This window comes from Alosa alosa, chromosome 1, assembly GCF_017589495.1.
Source record: "Alosa alosa isolate M-15738 ecotype Scorff River chromosome 1, AALO_Geno_1.1, whole genome shotgun sequence".
Taxonomy (NCBI): Eukaryota; Metazoa; Chordata; class Actinopteri; order Clupeiformes; family Clupeidae; genus Alosa; species Alosa alosa.
Window position 1 is genome coordinate 4061382 of NC_063189.1, and position 17480 is coordinate 4078861.

Consider the following 17480-nt stretch of genomic DNA (forward strand, 5'->3'; position numbering starts at 1 on the left):
TGACATGATGCGTATATGAGCAAACAAACAGACGCGCATCATGAGAAGTGGAAATGCTCCCTCTAGAGGAAGGGTTGTTGCATTTATGAAGCGGTGACAAGTGGATGCATACGTCAGTCAGTGTGTGTTTGTCTGAAGTCCAGGGAGGGGAACGGCAATCTGCTACCGCCCCAACTCAAACAGCACGCAGCACCATTGCTTAGCTACACAGAAACGTCGCCGCAACGAACGGCCAGATTGTACAGTGAAGGTACACTTCAATTTCTCATTTCCTTCTGCGAGACTGCATTATTAAACGCCATGTAACAACTTTGTGAACCTTCGATTTTTAAGCCATGTGGCTAGTGTTTTGAGGTATTTCCGTGTACAGTTTTGTGTACAGATGGTCGCATCCCGGTGGAAATTTAGTACGTCATTAAAATGGCGCCAAAAGATTAAGTTCAGACCACCAGATAACGTGCGGGGACGTGGCTATAACTGCACAGCTGGGGTGTCACTGTTGGCCGCTGGTAATAAATATAAGTACTTGCTTTTATGGAGAATAGCTCTGTCAGCCTGGAGGTGTTAATACATGGGACGCAAGCGATTCTGTTTGAAAATAGTAACGTTAAACGCTACGCTACTGGTTGGGTGCTTGCAAGAGGACGTTAGAACTGTGGGGCAAGAAGAGGGTTTTTTCGAATGTAACGTTAAAGTTTGAACCATTCATTTGCCATTCACATGTGACTTGTGTGCACGGGACCCACATGGCATATGTTTATGGTTTCCTTTAAGAAGTCATACATGTAACGCTATTCCTTATTGCTAGCTCAGCATAACCCCCGTGGCTTTCCATGTCAGTGTCTGCAGTGATAATTCTGGAAAATGTGGCCAGCTAGCTAGCTAATGTTAATCAAGGGATGTCCTAGCACTCCATAAATGGTGCCGCTCATGTTTCAGTGACGTACGCACTGTCAGTTCAGCTGCGATATGTTATTTATTTAGCTTCTATACACGATCAAACTTTCGTTATAACATTAACGTACATTTTATTCATATTGCATTAGGTTAAAGCTAAATAAGTCACTTGCAACTTTGATACACGGCTGATTGCAATGCTTGTGCTGCCGTGCTGTTCGCTAACGTTAGCCAACGCAACGTTAAATGTTAGCTTGGAGTGTTTCACGATAAGTAACTACGTTGAAGCAATTTATAATCATTCTTATCGTTATTATAACACTACAATTCACGTAGCCATGATTCCTGTTTTGCATTTTACCGAACTGAAAAGACAAGTTTATGGAATTTATTTGAACATTTTTGTACAGGCTCTAAACCGGCCACCTAATGTTTGGGGGAAGGCGTGGTTATTACAAAAATGGTTTACGCTCGGTTGCAAGTGGGTTTTTAGAGAAATTGGCAGACGTGGTATGTTTGTAAAACCAGAGAATGCTAATGTTAACCCAGTACATTAACTTTAATTGGGTTTCCAACAATTTGGAATCATCAAACAATATCAGATTAAGCGGCGCATTTGGTCTTGGTTTGTCAACAGCCTCAAATTACAGGACATGACGGTTACTGTTGTAAACGTTACAGCAAATAATGTAAAATAAAACAACTTGGGGTTTCTTCTTATTTTATGTTTACCCTGATTATGGACTATTGTGACGTTTAGAGGTGTGACGCCTATGACGATGTGAGCACGTGCCCAGTAGCTTCTGTTGTTTTTCTTCCGTCAACATCCAGTGAGTTCAAAACATTGCCTTTTTCGAAACGTGGACATGTAAAAGTATGTTTTGCTTTGTTGCCTCTCCTGTTAGTTGTCCTACAATTTGGAGTCCTTGATTTTGTAAGGTCTGTAAGTAAATATATAGTCAGGGGTACTGGGTAACTTTAAAAAAAGAGAACAGTTTATTTGTATGTCCAAGCATGTGTTTTTTCTTTAATTAATAGTATATACCAAAGATCCATGTAATGTTCAAGGCTTTTTCATAATAGCTTACATTTGACAAACGAGGCCACTGAGTGTGTATATGACTTGTCTTTGCAGATCTGTGATCTTCCAAACTCGACTGTGGAACATGAAACGGAACAGGCATCCAAGCAGCAGTGATGACTCTGACACTGGCAGTAAGCAGCTGTATTCTTCTGGATAATCCCTCAATGGTTTTATTGTTCTTGTGGAAGTTGTTGTAGTTTACATTCTCATTTCCAGTATGACATGATTTTAGTCATTAGGAGCATTGCGCTAAATGAACCATCTTGTTTCTATGGTTCATTTAGCGCAATTAAGTTTCCATAATAATGTTTGTTTAGACACATCTTCCCTTTCTCACTGTTTTCTTCCATGGCACGAATGCTGTGTCCAGGGAGACCCAGGGCCAGTAAACAAGTGTCCAGGCAGGAGGAAGTGAGCAGCACTCAGACAGAGAGACAGAGAGTGTGTAGACTCAGACAGCGAGTGTGGACTTTTACGGACATTGTGCCAGGTCAGACAGGTAGCAGGTGCTCCTGTAGGCTAACAGGGAGAGAAGGGTGCTAACAGGGAGAGAAGGGTGCTAACAGGGTGCTAACAGGGAGAGAAGGGTGCTAACAGCACCAAGTCCACCTTGTTTGATACCCAGGGAGTATGACGTGGAAACGTAGAACTGTACAATACTGTTTAATTCTGTTTGGAGAAAGATTATAGGTGAATCTCGATTGGTCAATCGGTCAGAGGTGCTGTCCCATTGCGGTCATTAGCATTTTGAACCTTATAGCCTCTCAATCTCAATCCCTTACCAACGGATGTCCGTTAAGTGTGAGGGCTCAGGGCTTAGAAGCTTAGGGGGGTATTGAGATTTTCCCTATGTGTTCTGGGACCTGGGAAGTTCTCATTTCACATTTCACATGACGGCAACAAAGAGATAATTTACTTAACTTTGTGTTGGGTCATTCCACGTCAATTCAACCAAACAATCTGAAAAAATTACCAGGTGTACCTATGTCACCCAGGAGACACACTGTAAAATTATTTTTATGTAAGATCAATACTTTCCAAGATACAGCCAGTTTTACAGGGGGAGGGGGGTGTCGATTTTGTTCGGCCTCTTTTTTATCAAAGTTCACAAGCCCATAGCACAAGAACTAAACCATGTAGGAGGCTCAAATTTTACACGCTGGTACATAAATAGGAATAGTATGTAGAAAAATCGTCATGTTTGGTCTGGATGATCCTGCATGGTCATAGCTGTCTCTCAAAGTTGATCAAAATGTTATTGGTGTTTTTAGCTGGGCTCTGTTTAGGCCTTCAGAAGACATATTGTACTCAACATAGGCTCTTAATTTATTTTCCTTTTTGAGATAAGTAGAAACACTCTCACAAAAAGCAATGAACAGAAAAGAAATTCCTTCAGGGTCTGAACAGCAGACCTCACAAGTCTGTAACAACATTTTGGTTCTCATTTTCAGAGCACCCAAACACCTTGTGGGAATATACAAAGTTTTTTAAAATATTTTTTTCCTTTATTCTCTATTATGATCCCTTCTTTTTAAAAGCACCAATTTGACTTGTCTTATGCAAATATTTCTTTTTTATTTTCCACCCTGAACATGGGCAAAATGCACTATTGAGATCAATATGTTTTGTATAGAGTTACCACAGTGCCTCCTGTGGTTGTATAGAGTAACCAGTTATAGGTCAGAACTTTACCACTTCCAGTGTCCAACGTTACCAGTTGACGTATTAAAACATCAAAGTGTCAGTAGAGGAAGCAGGGACAGGATCCATGTGTGTAACGTGAACAGCTCCAGAACAGAGAACTGGGTGTTTGACATTTCCATCCCGCTCCCAGTCTTGAGAAATGCTCTGTCTGTGCCTATAGCCCAGTCAGCAGTGGATTTTGCTGACGATGTCTACCTAAAAAAAAAAAGAAAACTGGTATCTGGCCTTGTGAGATTACTACCCAACACCAGGCTGTCGATGTTATTTATCTGATGCCATTAACATTTTTCGAAAATGTCAAGCATGCAGTTTTTACCTTACAGTTTTTGTGGTGTAATGTTCACCACACATGTATTATATATTCTTATACAGTATTTCATATCACATTGTGTGCATCATTTTACACCTTGTACAGCATATATGCTTTTGGAGCTGTGATCTTTGTCTCCTGCCCTTTGTGTGTAAAGATGATCCCCCACACACACACACAAATGCGCACACACACACACACACACAAACACACTGATTTCAACTACTTGTCTTTGCCAGGCACGTCGACATCCTGGTCGCAGCACTCCAAATCTCAGACCCGGAGATCCAAGGGAAAGAAGCCATCTGAGGTAAAGTGCAGGCATGATTGTGCCCTACCTTGTACCTCTGTGCTGATTGGCTATCATGTTTGTGCCCTGCCTTGTACCTCTGTGCTGATTGGCTATCATGTTTGTGCCCTGCCTTGTACCTCTGTGCTGATTGGCTATCATGTTTGTGCCTGCCTTGTACCTCTGTTTGGCTATCATGTTTGTGCCCTGCCTTGTACCTCTGTGCTGATTGGCTATCATGTTTGTGCCCTGCCTTGTACCTCTGTGCTGATTGGCTATCATGTTTGTGCCCTGCCTTGTACCTCTGTGCTGATTGGCTATCATGTTTGTGCCCTGCCTTGTACCTCTGTGCTGATTGGCTATCATGTTTGTGCCCTGCCTTGTACCTCTGTGCTGATTGGCTATCATGTTTGTGCCCTGCCTTGTACCTCTGTGCTGATTGGCTATCATGTTTGTGCCCTGCCTTGTACCTCTGTGCTGATTGGCTATCATGTTTGTGCCCTGCCTTGTACCTCTGTGCTGATTGGCTATCATGTTTGTGCCCTGCCTTGTACCTCTGTGCTGATTGGCTATCATGTTTGTGCCCTGCCTTGTACCTCTGTGCTGATTGGCTATCATGTTTGTGCCCTGCCTTGTACCTCTGTGCTGATTGGCTATCATGTTTGTGCCCTGCCTTGTACCTCTGTGCTGATTGGCTATCATGTTTGTGCCCTGCCTTGTACCTCTGTGCTGATTGGCTATCATGTTTGTGCCCTGCCTTGTACCTCTGTGCTGATTGGCTATCATGTTTGTGCCCTGCCTTGTACCTCTGTGCTGATTGGCTATCATGTTTGTGCCCTGCCTTGTACCTCTGTGCTGATTGGCTATCATGATTGTGCCCTGCTTGTACTGTGCGGTTGGCTATCCGTAACATTGCCCTGCCTTGTACCTCTGTGCTGATTGGCTATCATGTTTGTGCCCTACGCTTATACCTCTGTGCTGATTGGCTATGTGTTTGTGCCTGCCTTGTACCTCTGTGCTGATTGGCTATCATGTTTGTGCCCTGCCTTGTACCTCTGTGCTGATTGGCTATCATGTTTGTGCCCTGCCTTGTACCTCTGTGCTGATTGGCTATCATGTTTGTGCCCTGCCTTGCACCTCTGTGCTGATTGGCTACTGCGTTTGTGCCCTACCTTGTACCTCGTACCCTCTGTCTTATCATGTTTTGTGCCCTACCTTGGCCTCTGTGCTGATTGGCTATCATGTTTGTGCCCTGCCTTGTACCTCTGTGCTGATTGGCTATCATGTTTGTGCCCTGCCTTGTACCTCTGTGCCGATCGGAAATCAGTGTCTTATCGCCGGCGTGTTTGCACCTGGCTGTGCCGATGGCCGATCGGTGACTTTATCGCTGGCGTGTTTGCACCTGGCTCTGCCGATGGCCGATCGGTGTCTTTATCGCCGGCGTGTGTGTGCTCTGTCTGGTGCCGATGGCGTGAGTGTGCTCTGTCTGGTGCTGATGGCGTGTGTGTGCTCTGTCTGGTGCTTTCCCATTTAAATGCCTCAGGCCCGAGGGTTGTGTGTGTGGCCCTGTTCGGAGCTGTCGCATGTGGTCAGTGATTAGCCGGCTCTATCTGTGTGCTGAATAAAAGCGCTGTGGGAAGCGGAGTAGCATAGGCACCATGGGTTCATGTATCTGATGCTTTCCGAGGAATGCCACCGAACGTCCAGACACTTAGCGGTAGCGGTCAGAGGCGGACAGAGTACACAGCTTCATTACTTGAGTAAAAGTACAGATACCCTTTGCTAAATTTTACTCAAGTACAAGTAAAAGTACAACAGTCAGATGTCTACTTAAGTAAAAGTACTGAAGTACTTGTTTTTAAAAGTACTTGAGTACAAGAGTAGCCTACATTTTCTAAATATTGCATTACTACTGCCACAGTGCTTACATTTATGTACAGAAACGTCCTACATGGAGTTATGAAAAATGTTAATGTTAATACCTTGGAGAATGTAAAAGGAATTGAAAGTATCAAGTCATTTTCATCTTTTTACCATGTTGCCAGGGATGGGCAGTATTTCTAATACATGTATATAAAATACGTGTTTCAAATACAAAATACTATTTTGTAATTGAAACACTTGAAGTGAAAACTATCATTAACTTGTTCAGAAAATTGAAATAGTCTGGTGAGGTGGGGCCACACGTTCGCACATTCCCGGGATGGACCTGCTGCGTCTTCATCCATTGCTTTGTCTATGGTTTCGTCTCTTAATTTAAATCTGACTATGGAGTTGACTTTGGTGGAAAGCTGAAGGTGATTGCTGATAGGTTGTCCCAATCAGTGGCGCCTGCACAATCCAATCACGTTTGAGAGGGTAACAACAAATTGAGGGTTTCCGAGATTTTTTTTTTTTTTTTAGAGGAAGTAACGGGTACTCACGGTTATGGATAGAAATGTAGTGGAGTAAAGAGTACAATATTTTCCTTTCAAATGTACTTGAGTGAAGTCATGAGTATTCCCCAAAAATGAAACTCGAGTAAAGTACAGATCCCTCAAAATTGTACTCAAGTAAATGTACTCCGTTACTGTCCGGCTCTGGTAGTGGTAGAGTACCTGTATTTGAGGTAGTGCACAGATTTCTGCTGTCCCGTAGATTGATGGAGCAATTGGTTGATTATTGGCTGCATAGATGGAGTGATTGATTGATTGATTGATTGATTGATTGGTTGTGTGTATGGTGTTGTCCCCAGGTTTTCAGGACAGACCTGATCACAGCCATGAAGCTGCACGACTCGTACCAGCTGAACGCGGAGGACTACTACGTGCTGGCCGACCCCTGGAGGCAGGAGTGGGAGAAGGGGGTCCAGGTTCCGGTCAGCCCCAACTCCATCCCCGGGCCCGCCGTCTGGTACGAGCACCTACCGCATAAGCCCACACCGGGCCCGCAATACACCCCATAAGCCCACGCAGGGCCCGCAATACACCACATACAGCCCACACAGGGCCCGCAATACACCGCATACAGCCCACACAGGGCCCGCAATACAGCCCACGTAGGGCCCGCAATACACCACATAAGCCCACACAGGGCCCGCAGTACACCCCATACAGCCCACACAGGGCCCGCAATACAGCCCACACAGGGCCCGCAATACACCACATAAGCCCACACAGGGCCCGCAATACACCACATAAGCCCACACAGGGCCTGCAATACACCGCATACAGCCCACGCAGGGCCCGCAATACACCACATAAGCCCACACAGGGCCCATAATCATATACAGCCCAATACATATACATATCACCCACGAGGGCCCTAATACACCTACAAACCTACAAACATCATATACACCACATACATGGGACCCGCATACAGCCCACACAGGGCCCGCAATACATATACAGCCCACGCAGGGCCCGCAATACACCTACAAACATCATATACACCACATACATGGGACCCGCATACAGCCCACACAGGGCCCGCAATACATATACAGCCCACGCAGGGCCCGCAATACATCTACAAACCTACAAACATCATATACACCACATACATGGGACCCGCATACAGCCCACACAGGGCCCGCAATACATATACAGCCCACGCAGGGCCCGCAATACATCTACAAACCTACAAACATCATATACACCACATACATGGGACCCGCATACAGCCCACACAGGGCCCGCAATACATATACAGCCCACGCAGGGCCCGCAATACATCTACAAACCTACAAACATCATATACACCACATACATGGGACCCGCATACAGCCCACGCAGGGCCCGCAATACATATACAGCCCACGCAGGGCCCGCAATACATCTACAAACCTACAAACATCATATACACCACATACATGGGACCCGCATACAGCCCACGCAGGGCCCGCAATACATCTACAAACCTACAAACATCACATACACCACATACACGGGGCACACATACATACACCACATACACAGGGCAAACATACATACACCACATACACAGGGCACACATACATACACCACATACACAGGGCACACATACATACACCACATACACAGGGCTTGCATACATCATATACTAGGGGTGTCAAGATTCTCCAAATCCTTGATTCAATTTAATTTTCGATTTTACGATTCTATTTGATTTTTGATCTTTTTTTAAATATTACTATTAATGCATTCCTCCTTATTATGGTTACTTTTTTTTGGCCGGGGGCTTTTATTTTGAAACCACTCAAGGTTAGTGTTCATGGAATATGCACTTATCAATGTGCAATTTATGCCTTAAAGTAATTTTGGACTGTAATATAGATCATCTTTTTACTTGTTGAGGAAGTTAGTCTTACTTGACATGAATGAACGACAAAATACTTCCACACCGGTGATTTCAGAGTAGCAAGAGGGGTTTCGATTTCGAGTGTTGACGCCGCAGTTCATCGTGGGTGTGTGTGTGTGTGTGTGTTTGACATGCTGGACGTGACATTGGGTGTGTGGCTACATTGTCGATTCTACCATTGAGTTCGAAGTTTGAGATTGAGATGTAATTTCGATTGATTTTGACTTGAATTGAAATCGTGACACCCCTATGATATACACCGCATACAGCAGTCACATGGGACTCATACACAACAATGACAAAAATATATGTGTGTGTGTGTGTGTACATCAAAGATCTTTAAAGTTGGACAATGCCATATGTATCTGGTGTAGTTGGCGCCTGCGTCTTGGTAATGTTGTGTAATGTGTGTGTGTGTGTGTGTGTGTGTGTGTGTGTGTGTGTGTGTGTGATGTGTCCCCTCAGCACGGTGGCGGAGCGGCCCTCAGCGGTCATGTTCTCGCGGCCCAAGAAGATGATCCGCTCGTCAGGGCTGGAGCCGCCGGTGCTGGGATACGTCCCCATCCGCACGCTGGCCGAGGGCGTCTGCCGCTACGACCTGGACGAGGAGGACGTGGCCTGGCTGCACTACGCCAACAAAGAGTTCGGCCTGATGGGTGAGTGAGACGGAACGCTGCATCTGCTCACACGCCAGCGTTTGACCTTTGACACAGAACCCTGAGAGTGCAGTATAGTGTAGGGTACAGGCCAGAGATTAAGATTTAAAATCCATTTCTCTAGTGACCTTTGTTTGGTATAGAAACGAGGATGCTATGGTCTATAGTCAGATTCAAGAAAGATACAAAAACTTTGTTGTCCATTAAATTCACATACTGTAGAATCTGGCAACAGAAGTACATACATGCAGTATTATCATCATGAGTAGAAAGCAACTAGCCTGTTACTCCACTATTCCTAAGAGAAAAGCTAGCGGGGAAAGAGGCCCTGAGTGGACACTGCTTGTGTTTGTGGACAGAGGAGCTTCATTATGTTTGCCATCTGCAAAGAGCACTGGTGCTGTGTAATTACCTCCGTCCAAAGGCAGACGCCAGCAAACAGGCAGCGTTGCCACGGTGACAGCGCTGGCCTGACCGAGCGCTCTGTCCGTTTCCAGGGACGCAGCCGATGGACGAGCTGACCATGGAGCGGGTCATGGAGGAGTTTGAGCGCAGTTGCTACGACAACCTGAGCCACGCCATGGAGACGGAAGAGGGCCTGGGCATCGAGTACGACGAGGACGTGGTGTGTGACGTGTGCCAGTCGCCCGACGGAGAAGACGGCAACGAGATGGTGTTCTGTGACAAGTGCAACATCTGCGTCCACCAGGTCTGTGTGTGTGTGTGAGTGAGAGTGTGTGCATGCACAGGGTTTTACTCCACTGGCAGTGTGGTTGACTGAAAGCACAACTTTTATTTTGTCAGGGCGTTTAAGCTTTATTGAAAATGCATGATTGAGTTTGTCTGCTAGTTGTAGCATGCTGAAACTGATATGCAGTATACATTTCTATGTTCTGTCGTTGCAGGCTTGTTATGGTTTTGAAAGTGTGTTGTATTTCTGTGTCATGTTGTTGCAGGCCTGTTATGGTTTTGAAAGTGTGTTGTATTTGTGTGTTATGTCGTTGCAGGCCTGTTATGGCATACTGAAAGTGTGTTGTATTTGTGTGTTATGTTGTTGCAGGCCTGTTATGGCATACTGAAAGTGTGTTGTATTTGTGTGTTATGTTGTTGCAGGCCTGTTATGGCATACTGAAAGTGCCAGAGGGGAGTTGGCTATGCCGCATCTGTGCCCTGGGCATCCTCCCGAGATGCCAACTCTGCCCGAAGAAGGGCGGCGCCATGAAGCCCACACGCAGCGGCACCAAGTGGGTCCACGTGAGCTGCGCCCTTTGGGTACCGGAGGTGAGTTACACACCCTCCCCACACTGGGGTCAGACAGGTCCATTTAGATTTATCTAAGGTTTATTTGACATGGACATTGCACATTAATTCAAATAATAAGAAATATAATGGTCCCAGGGCTTTAGTCTCTGGGCTTCAGACAGGTCCATTTAAATCCTCTCAGCTCTTTGCCATTGATGGCATTTAAAGGGGAGGTGTTGATTGAAATCCAATACATTTTTGTGAAGTTCTGCCAAAAGAAAAGCTCTTTGTTTGTAGACTGTCCAGGCTCTTCAGATGGGACACAAAGTGCTTTTGACTGATGTGCTGTATGTTTAATTAAGGAGGAATGGCAAAATTCATCAGAGAGATTTTGAGATTTTGCTGTGAGTTCTAGATAAAGGCTCTAGAACATGGAGCTTTCTCCTACTCAGAGTTCTGCTCTAGAACCCACTGTTGGTCAGAGACAGAGCTGTTTAGATAGGGCTCTGGTTAGAGAGAGAGAGAGCCTAACTCTAGTGGTCTGCTATAATGGATATGCTATTAACAGTGATGCCAGCAGAGAGGCGCTTGCTCAGGTGCCCCAGAGTCTTTGTCATCCTTCCTTAAATTACTATCTGGGACACATCCCAGAACTTGTGTTCGCTGCTGCTGGACTCTGTAGATGCCAGCTGGTGCTCCCGCTCAGTGGTCAGTGTGTGCCCAGCCTAGCCCAGGATTAGTGCTCACACGCATCCAGTCAGGAAGAGAGGCCCTGTGACTTGTTGCAAAATTTGGTAGGCGCAGTGAGCAGGCCAATGTGAAGAATGAAGTCTCTTCTTTTTTTTTGTGCCTTTTTTGAGCAATATCTGAAAAGATGGCTCACCTTTCACATTGTTTGATTTATGTGATGTACTGGTAATGGTTGCGTGACCAGGGCTTAAAATTAATTTTTCAAAATGGGGGGGAATTCCCCCCTTAGGTTATTCATGTAGGGATTTACACAATTTGGGGAGAATTCGATTCTGATACCAAGTCAAAATTGCGATTTCAATACCGATACTTTTTTTTAAAAAAGTGTTTGATTTTGGGGCCCCCACCACCCTGGCGTCATCAGTAATATATACTGTAGTGGGATCATTCACAACAGTGGACATCCTAGATTCTGCTTGACTCTCTCCACACACACAAACACACACTGAAAATGATAGCTTATGTGATATGTTTCTATCATATATTTTTTGAATTCATATAGAGTCTATTTATTTAATAATGCATTTTTTTAAAATATAGCATTTTACTAGTAATTACTAGTAGCTAAACATATTTAGTAATTTGAATGCCTCATATTGGCGTTTAACCTATAACATTTAGGCATATCTTTAATGTGGTGTGTAGGTCCAATTGAGTGCACATTGCTGATAGTAGGTGTAATTGAGTGCCTGTCACTTTAAGAAAATCGTGAGAGTAATTCTATGGAGTAATTAGCCCCCCTTCAACCTGTGGGTTTTAGGCTATAGTAAGCTAGTGAATAAAAAAGTTGTGCACAGCGGTATGTGTATGCAAATCATTATGTTTTCTATAACAATAAATGCTGAAAAAACTAACATGTGAAGACAATCTTTCTGGGATCAAGTGTTGGCGTGACCTGACTGAGCTAGCAGGATAGTTACCAAGGAGCTCTTTCAGATGTAAAGTTTGCCATGGTGGCGTAGCCTATTTGCGTAAGCATAAAAGTGGTTCTCTCTCTCTCTCTCCGTGTGTGTGTGCGTCTGCATGAGGCTATGTTCAATTCAACTTCGGTAGTTGATCAGTCGGTCAATAGCACGCATTCCGCCACTTAATGATTAGGCTATATTGCGTCATCAGACAGGCTGTAAAAGTGTATGCGGGAATTTCGCATTATGATGGCTAGAGTTTGGGGACTTGAACAAATTATCTTAATACCCAATAATCCGCGGTGAAATGTATGCCCTGGTGACCTGCAGTATCTATGAAGAGTTATGGATCTCTTCCCCTTCACCGAGATAGTCCGGACTAACAGGTTTAGTGTCCTAACGGAGGCGTTGCCAAGATGGCTGCCAAGTAGAGGGACCTGCCTAAAAGGACTTTGAGTGAAGTCATTACCTGGTTATATACCAGATGGTTTTTGTTCTGTTTCTTTGTGTTAAATAGTTTCTCCCTTTGCCTTCCTGTGTCTGTCTCTGTCTCTGTGTCTGTCTCTGTGTCTGTCTCTGTGTCTGTCTCTGTGTCTGTGTCTGTGTCTGTCTCTGTGTCTGTCTCTGTGTCTGTCTCTGTGTCTGTGTCTGTGTGATAGGTGAGCATAGGGAACCCAGAGAAGATGGAGCCCATCACCAACATCTCCCACATCCCCAGTAACCGCTGGGCTCTCAGCTGCTGCCTCTGCAAGGAGCGCTCGGGCGCCTGCATACAGGTACGGCTGACTCTGCACCAGCTCTGGTGTGTGTGTGAGAGTGTGTGTGTGTGTGTGCGTGTCAGGCGCAGGTATGCAGGGCATGCATTTTCACTATAGCTCTGTCTGTCTTTCTATCTATCTGACCCGCTGGTCAGAATAAATCAGTTCCACAGTACTAGCTGTAGAAATGTACTGTATCTGCTCCTGTTGGACTGGTGACCGTGTGTGTAGCTGTAATAGTGTGTGGAATGGATGCATATTACTGGCCAGTGAGCGTATAAGGACAAGTGAGAGTCTTATTGGGAAATTACCTGCTGCGTGTCTGTGTCTCAACCCTGCCCCCACTTCCCCCAGTGTTCTGCCAAGAGCTGCCGGACGGCATTCCACGTGACGTGCGGTCAGCACGCCGGCCTGAAGATGAGCACCATCCTCACGGAGTCCGACGAGGTCAAGTTCAAGTCCTTCTGCCCGCTACACTCAGGACTCAAGACGGCGGCGGAGGAGGAGGAGGGAGCGCCAGACGCGGTGACGGTGAAGGAGGAGCGGGAGGAGGACAGCGGCCGGCGGAGTAGCCGGAAGGTCAGGGAGCGTCCGGCGGCGGACGGCGTCCGCGTGAGCGAGCGCAAGCAGCGGCTGCAGCAGCTGGAGGACGACTTCTTCCGCTTCGTCTCCGTGGGCGACGTGGCCAAGCGCCTGGGGCTGCCGGCCGACACGGTGGACTTTGCGTTCCAGTACTGGAAGCTGAAGCGGCGGGTCAACTTCAACCGGCCGCTCGTCACGCCCAAGCGCGAGGAGGAGGAGAGCCTGGCGCGCCGCGAACAGGAAGTGCTTCTCCGCCGCCTCCGCCTCTTCACCCACCTGCGCCAGGACCTAGAGCGGGTAGGTCCAGCCGCCCGTAACCGTGGTAACCGCGGCCGACGCGGCAGGAAGTGGGTGCCGTGCGCAGCGGCCGGCCGATCCCTGTACAAGCCGCATGCCATCTCGCGCAGCAGGAAGACGCGCGGCGGTTAAACTTCCTGCCCCAGAGTCCCCGCCAAGTGTGGCACAGCACAGCCCGCCACCTTTTCCCAGACAGGAAGTTTGCAAATAAACAGAGCATCCAATCAGCAGAGAGTTACTGTAGTTGTGTATTTTCTCTTTCCTTATGAAAGCTGCCTCATGAAAGCATTTGTATTTGGTAGCAGATATCATGTTCTACATATACATATATGGTCATATGTCATTTTGGATGCATCATAGTCTAAGCCAGAAGTTCTTAACCTTTAAGGGCAAACAAGAAGAACAAGGCGCACTGACTTATGCTTACTGATTATAATGAATGACACAGACATTGTTATAGGCTATAACAGCCAGGTGTTCATTCTCATATTGTCTTCCATACATATGAGCGTTCATGAGCTGAACACAAAAAGGAAGGCAAGTTATGACATTATTCACAAACTGGAAAAGGTGCTTTTATTCAGTAGTTTGACAAGGGAAAGGGTGCTGCTGAAGATTAGAGTTTTGAGAGAGCACAACATTCTAAACTTGGAGAGTTCTAGAATTTACAGAGCAGCTCTGGTCACAGTTGCCTTGAAATGTTCCACTGCAAGGCATGGTGAGGTTTGGGCATTTGAAACTGAAGGGAAAGTGCAGTCTAAGTCTCGTTTTGGTAGTCTTTGGCGTGTGTGTGTGTGTGTGTGTGTTTCCAGGTGCGTAATCTAACCTACATGGTGACGCGGAGAGAGAAGATTAAGCGGTCAGTATGCCGAGTCCAGGAGCAGATCTTCCAACAGCACATCAAACTGCTGGAGCAGGGACGCTTCACTGGTGCGTCCACACATATACACACACACACACACACAACAGCACATCAAACTGCTGGAGCAGGGACGCTTCACTGGTGCGCACACACACACACACACACACACACACACACACACACAGCACATCAAACTGCTACACACACACACACACACACACACACACACACCAACACACATCACACAGCAGCACATCAGACTGCTGGAGCAAGGACTCCACAATATAACCCATCTTCATGCCACATGTCTTGCATTAAGTCATGCGTCTCACTCCTACACAAACCTGTTCCTTGCACTCAAACTCACATCCTGTCTTTAATTAAACTTTACGTAAAATACATTCGACCTTTGATCTGCATGTAAGCATATGTCTCGCATGGATATAATCATCAGTGCCTAAACATAGACCTTCAAACTCCCATCGCGTCTCATCCCTGGACCCCCAACCCACCACAAACTCCCATCGCGTCTCACCCCTAGACCCCCAACCCACCACAAACTCCCATCGCGTCTCATCCCGTCGACCCCCAACCCACCACAAACTCCCATCGCGTCTCATCCCGTCGACCCCCAACCCACCACAAACTCCCATCGCGTCTCATCCCTAGACCCCCAACCCACCACAAACTCCCATCGCGTCTCATCCCTAGACCCCCAACCCACCACAAACGTTTTCATTTTCTTTGTTTTGTTTTTTGAAACATCCTTGTGTTTGAACAACTCACAAGCGTGCTCTCTCTCTCTGTCCCTCTCTCTCTCTCTCTCTCTGTCCCTCTCTCTCTCTGTCCCTCTCTCTCTCTCTCTCTCTCTCTCTCTCTCTCTCTCTCTGTCTCCTCTCTCTCTCTCTCCTCTCTCTCTCTCTCTGTCCCTCTCTCTCTCTCTCTCTCTCTCTCTGCTGTCGCTCTCTCTTCTTCCCTCGCTCCAAACGCAGGCTTGTCCACGACGAGACGTCTGTCCGAGGCTTGGTTCTACTTCCGAGATGCCCCCAGCGTGCCTTACCCGTCTCCGCGGGCCCTGAAGGGCCACCCTGCCCTCAACACGCCCCTGGCCCCCGGCAGCTCCGCCCCGACGGGCCCCCCCAGCTCCCCAGCGTGGAGGGGTCCCCTCCAGAGCCCCGCAGCCCGAGAGCCCCTCCAAGCCTCCCAAGACCAACGGCTTTCTTCCAGCCAAGACGCCGCGGCCCAACGGCGTGCTTCCGTCCCAGCTGACGCGGGCCAACGGCCTCCTGCCGGGCAGGGTTGCCAAGGGGACGGGCGAAGGCTCAGACCGGGCGCCGGCGGACACTCGTCGGGTCACTCGGGGCGACGCCACCAGGGCGGCCACGGCAAAGCCTCCCGCCGAGCCTCGGGAGAGGAGGGAGAACGCCACCGTGGTCTCCACGGAAACGTGCGTGCGCGTCGGGGAGCTGGGCCTCCCCCACACGCCCCCCAACCTCAACCCCACCCTCAGGCTGACCCCAGTGGCCATCCCCCCCCACGCCCAGATCTACAACATGGAGGACCGCAGGAGACGACCACGGGAACCGTCGCCGCCGGCCCGACCCAAACTCCGAACCGGGTCCAAGCTCTCTCAGGACACGCGACAGAGGCCGGCTGAGGCCGACGCCATAGAGTCCGTCTCTGTGGAAACCAAGTACAACGGCATTCTCAGGAGGTCCGCATCTGGCCAGGACAGCTCGTCGTCATCGTCGTCCTCGTCATCGGGGTCGGGGGGTAATAACCTCAGGGGCTGGGGCAGTTTCCGTATCCCCAAAAAGAGCGAGCGGACCACACGCGGCCACCCGGCGGGGCTGGAGGGGTCAGAGATGCCGCGCGTCTCACTTCCGGAACCCTCCTGCCCCCTCCCCTCCCGCAGGACGTCCGACAGGACCGCGAACGCCCCGACAACACCCACACTCAGAACTCGCCTGCGGGTGGCAGCGGAGAACCACGCCAACGCCAGCGCCCAGGGGGGCGAGACTAGTGGGCAGCCGGAGCAGGACGCCCAGGGCAAGCGCTGTCAGGCCCAGCGGCTGCACAGCCACGACATCATGGCCCGGCGCTACGGCTCGGACATCATCCGGCGCGGCGTGCTGGCCTCCTGACTGGACCCCGGGCGGCAGGGCCGCGGGCTGACCACAGCGCTGACACTGCTCTTCATCTTGGGACACGCGCTCCTTTTCTCCCTCTACTGTTGTACATACGTTTCCTTCTCAAGTGTTTAATGCTAGATTTTAAGTTATGTTTTGCTCCCCCTGTTTTTGCTTTAGTTCTAGTTTGGTAAACTTTAACGTTACTTCCTGTAATTCATCACATGAAGTTCGAATCAAAACATTTGCTTTGTTCTTTATCAAGAGATTATCCAACTCATGTAGAATGTTTGCTACAGATAAGATTTCATGTGAATGGACAAAAGCCTCCATAACTGTAGAGTGGCCTTCTGAAACATGTTGGTCATACAAGCTGAAACAAAACCACCTGATGCCCCTACAACTCTCAAAACAAATATGGACTACGCGTTACACGTATGGAATATGGCTACATTAATGTAGCATTGTCCTGTCACAATTTGCCTTGTGAAACACCAATTCTGCGGCAGGTAAACGGGCACTAAAGATTAGTTTCATCTTTTTTTTTTCTTTATCTATATGTGTCCAAATAGGCCTTGAAAGGAAATAAGCTTATTTTAACTCTTTATTTATTGTATGTCATGTTATGTCACCATAATGTATATGTATATTGTAGCAATAGCAAACGCATACTTTTGATGCTAGTATCTGAACCA

At 47.6% G+C, this 17480-nt stretch overlaps 1 protein-coding gene across 10 annotated transcripts; it reads left to right on the plus strand.

Moving 5' to 3' along the window:
• Positions 1-12: 12 nt before the first annotated feature.
• jade1 (jade family PHD finger 1) lies at positions 13-16404 on the plus strand. Of its 10 annotated transcripts, none has more exons than XM_048242963.1 (12): positions 13-250; positions 2033-2112; positions 2352-2480; positions 4235-4305; positions 7019-7176; positions 9070-9260; positions 9758-9969; positions 10374-10541; positions 12817-12933; positions 13270-13794; positions 14607-14724; positions 15649-16404. In XM_048242963.1, exons 2-12 carry the CDS (start codon positions 2064-2066, stop codon positions 16311-16313), a joined length of 2403 nt encoding a protein of 800 aa, XP_048098920.1. In that variant the 5' UTR covers positions 13-250; positions 2033-2063; the 3' UTR covers positions 16314-16404. The 10 variants fall into 10 exon arrangements, with proteins under 10 accessions (XP_048098920.1, XP_048098997.1, XP_048098956.1 ...); XM_048242999.1 differs by lacking the exon at positions 13-250 and adding an exon at positions 414-509; XM_048243009.1 differs by lacking the exon at positions 13-250 and adding an exon at positions 566-683.
• The last annotated feature ends 1076 nt before the right edge of the window (positions 16405-17480 follow it).

Excerpts from the sequence above, each read along its gene's own strand:
- jade1 (XM_048242963.1), top strand. The coding sequence starts at position 2,064 with ATGAAACGGAACAGGCATCCAAGCAGCAGTGATGACTCTGACACTGGC. Across the intron at positions 7,177-9,069 it reads ATCCCCGGGCCCGCCGTCTG|CACGGTGGCGGAGCGGCCCT; the intron begins GTACGAGCACCT and ends GTGTCCCCTCAG. Across the intron at positions 13,795-14,606 it reads TGCGCCAGGACCTAGAGCGG|GTGCGTAATCTAACCTACAT; the intron begins GTAGGTCCAGCC and ends GTGTGTTTCCAG.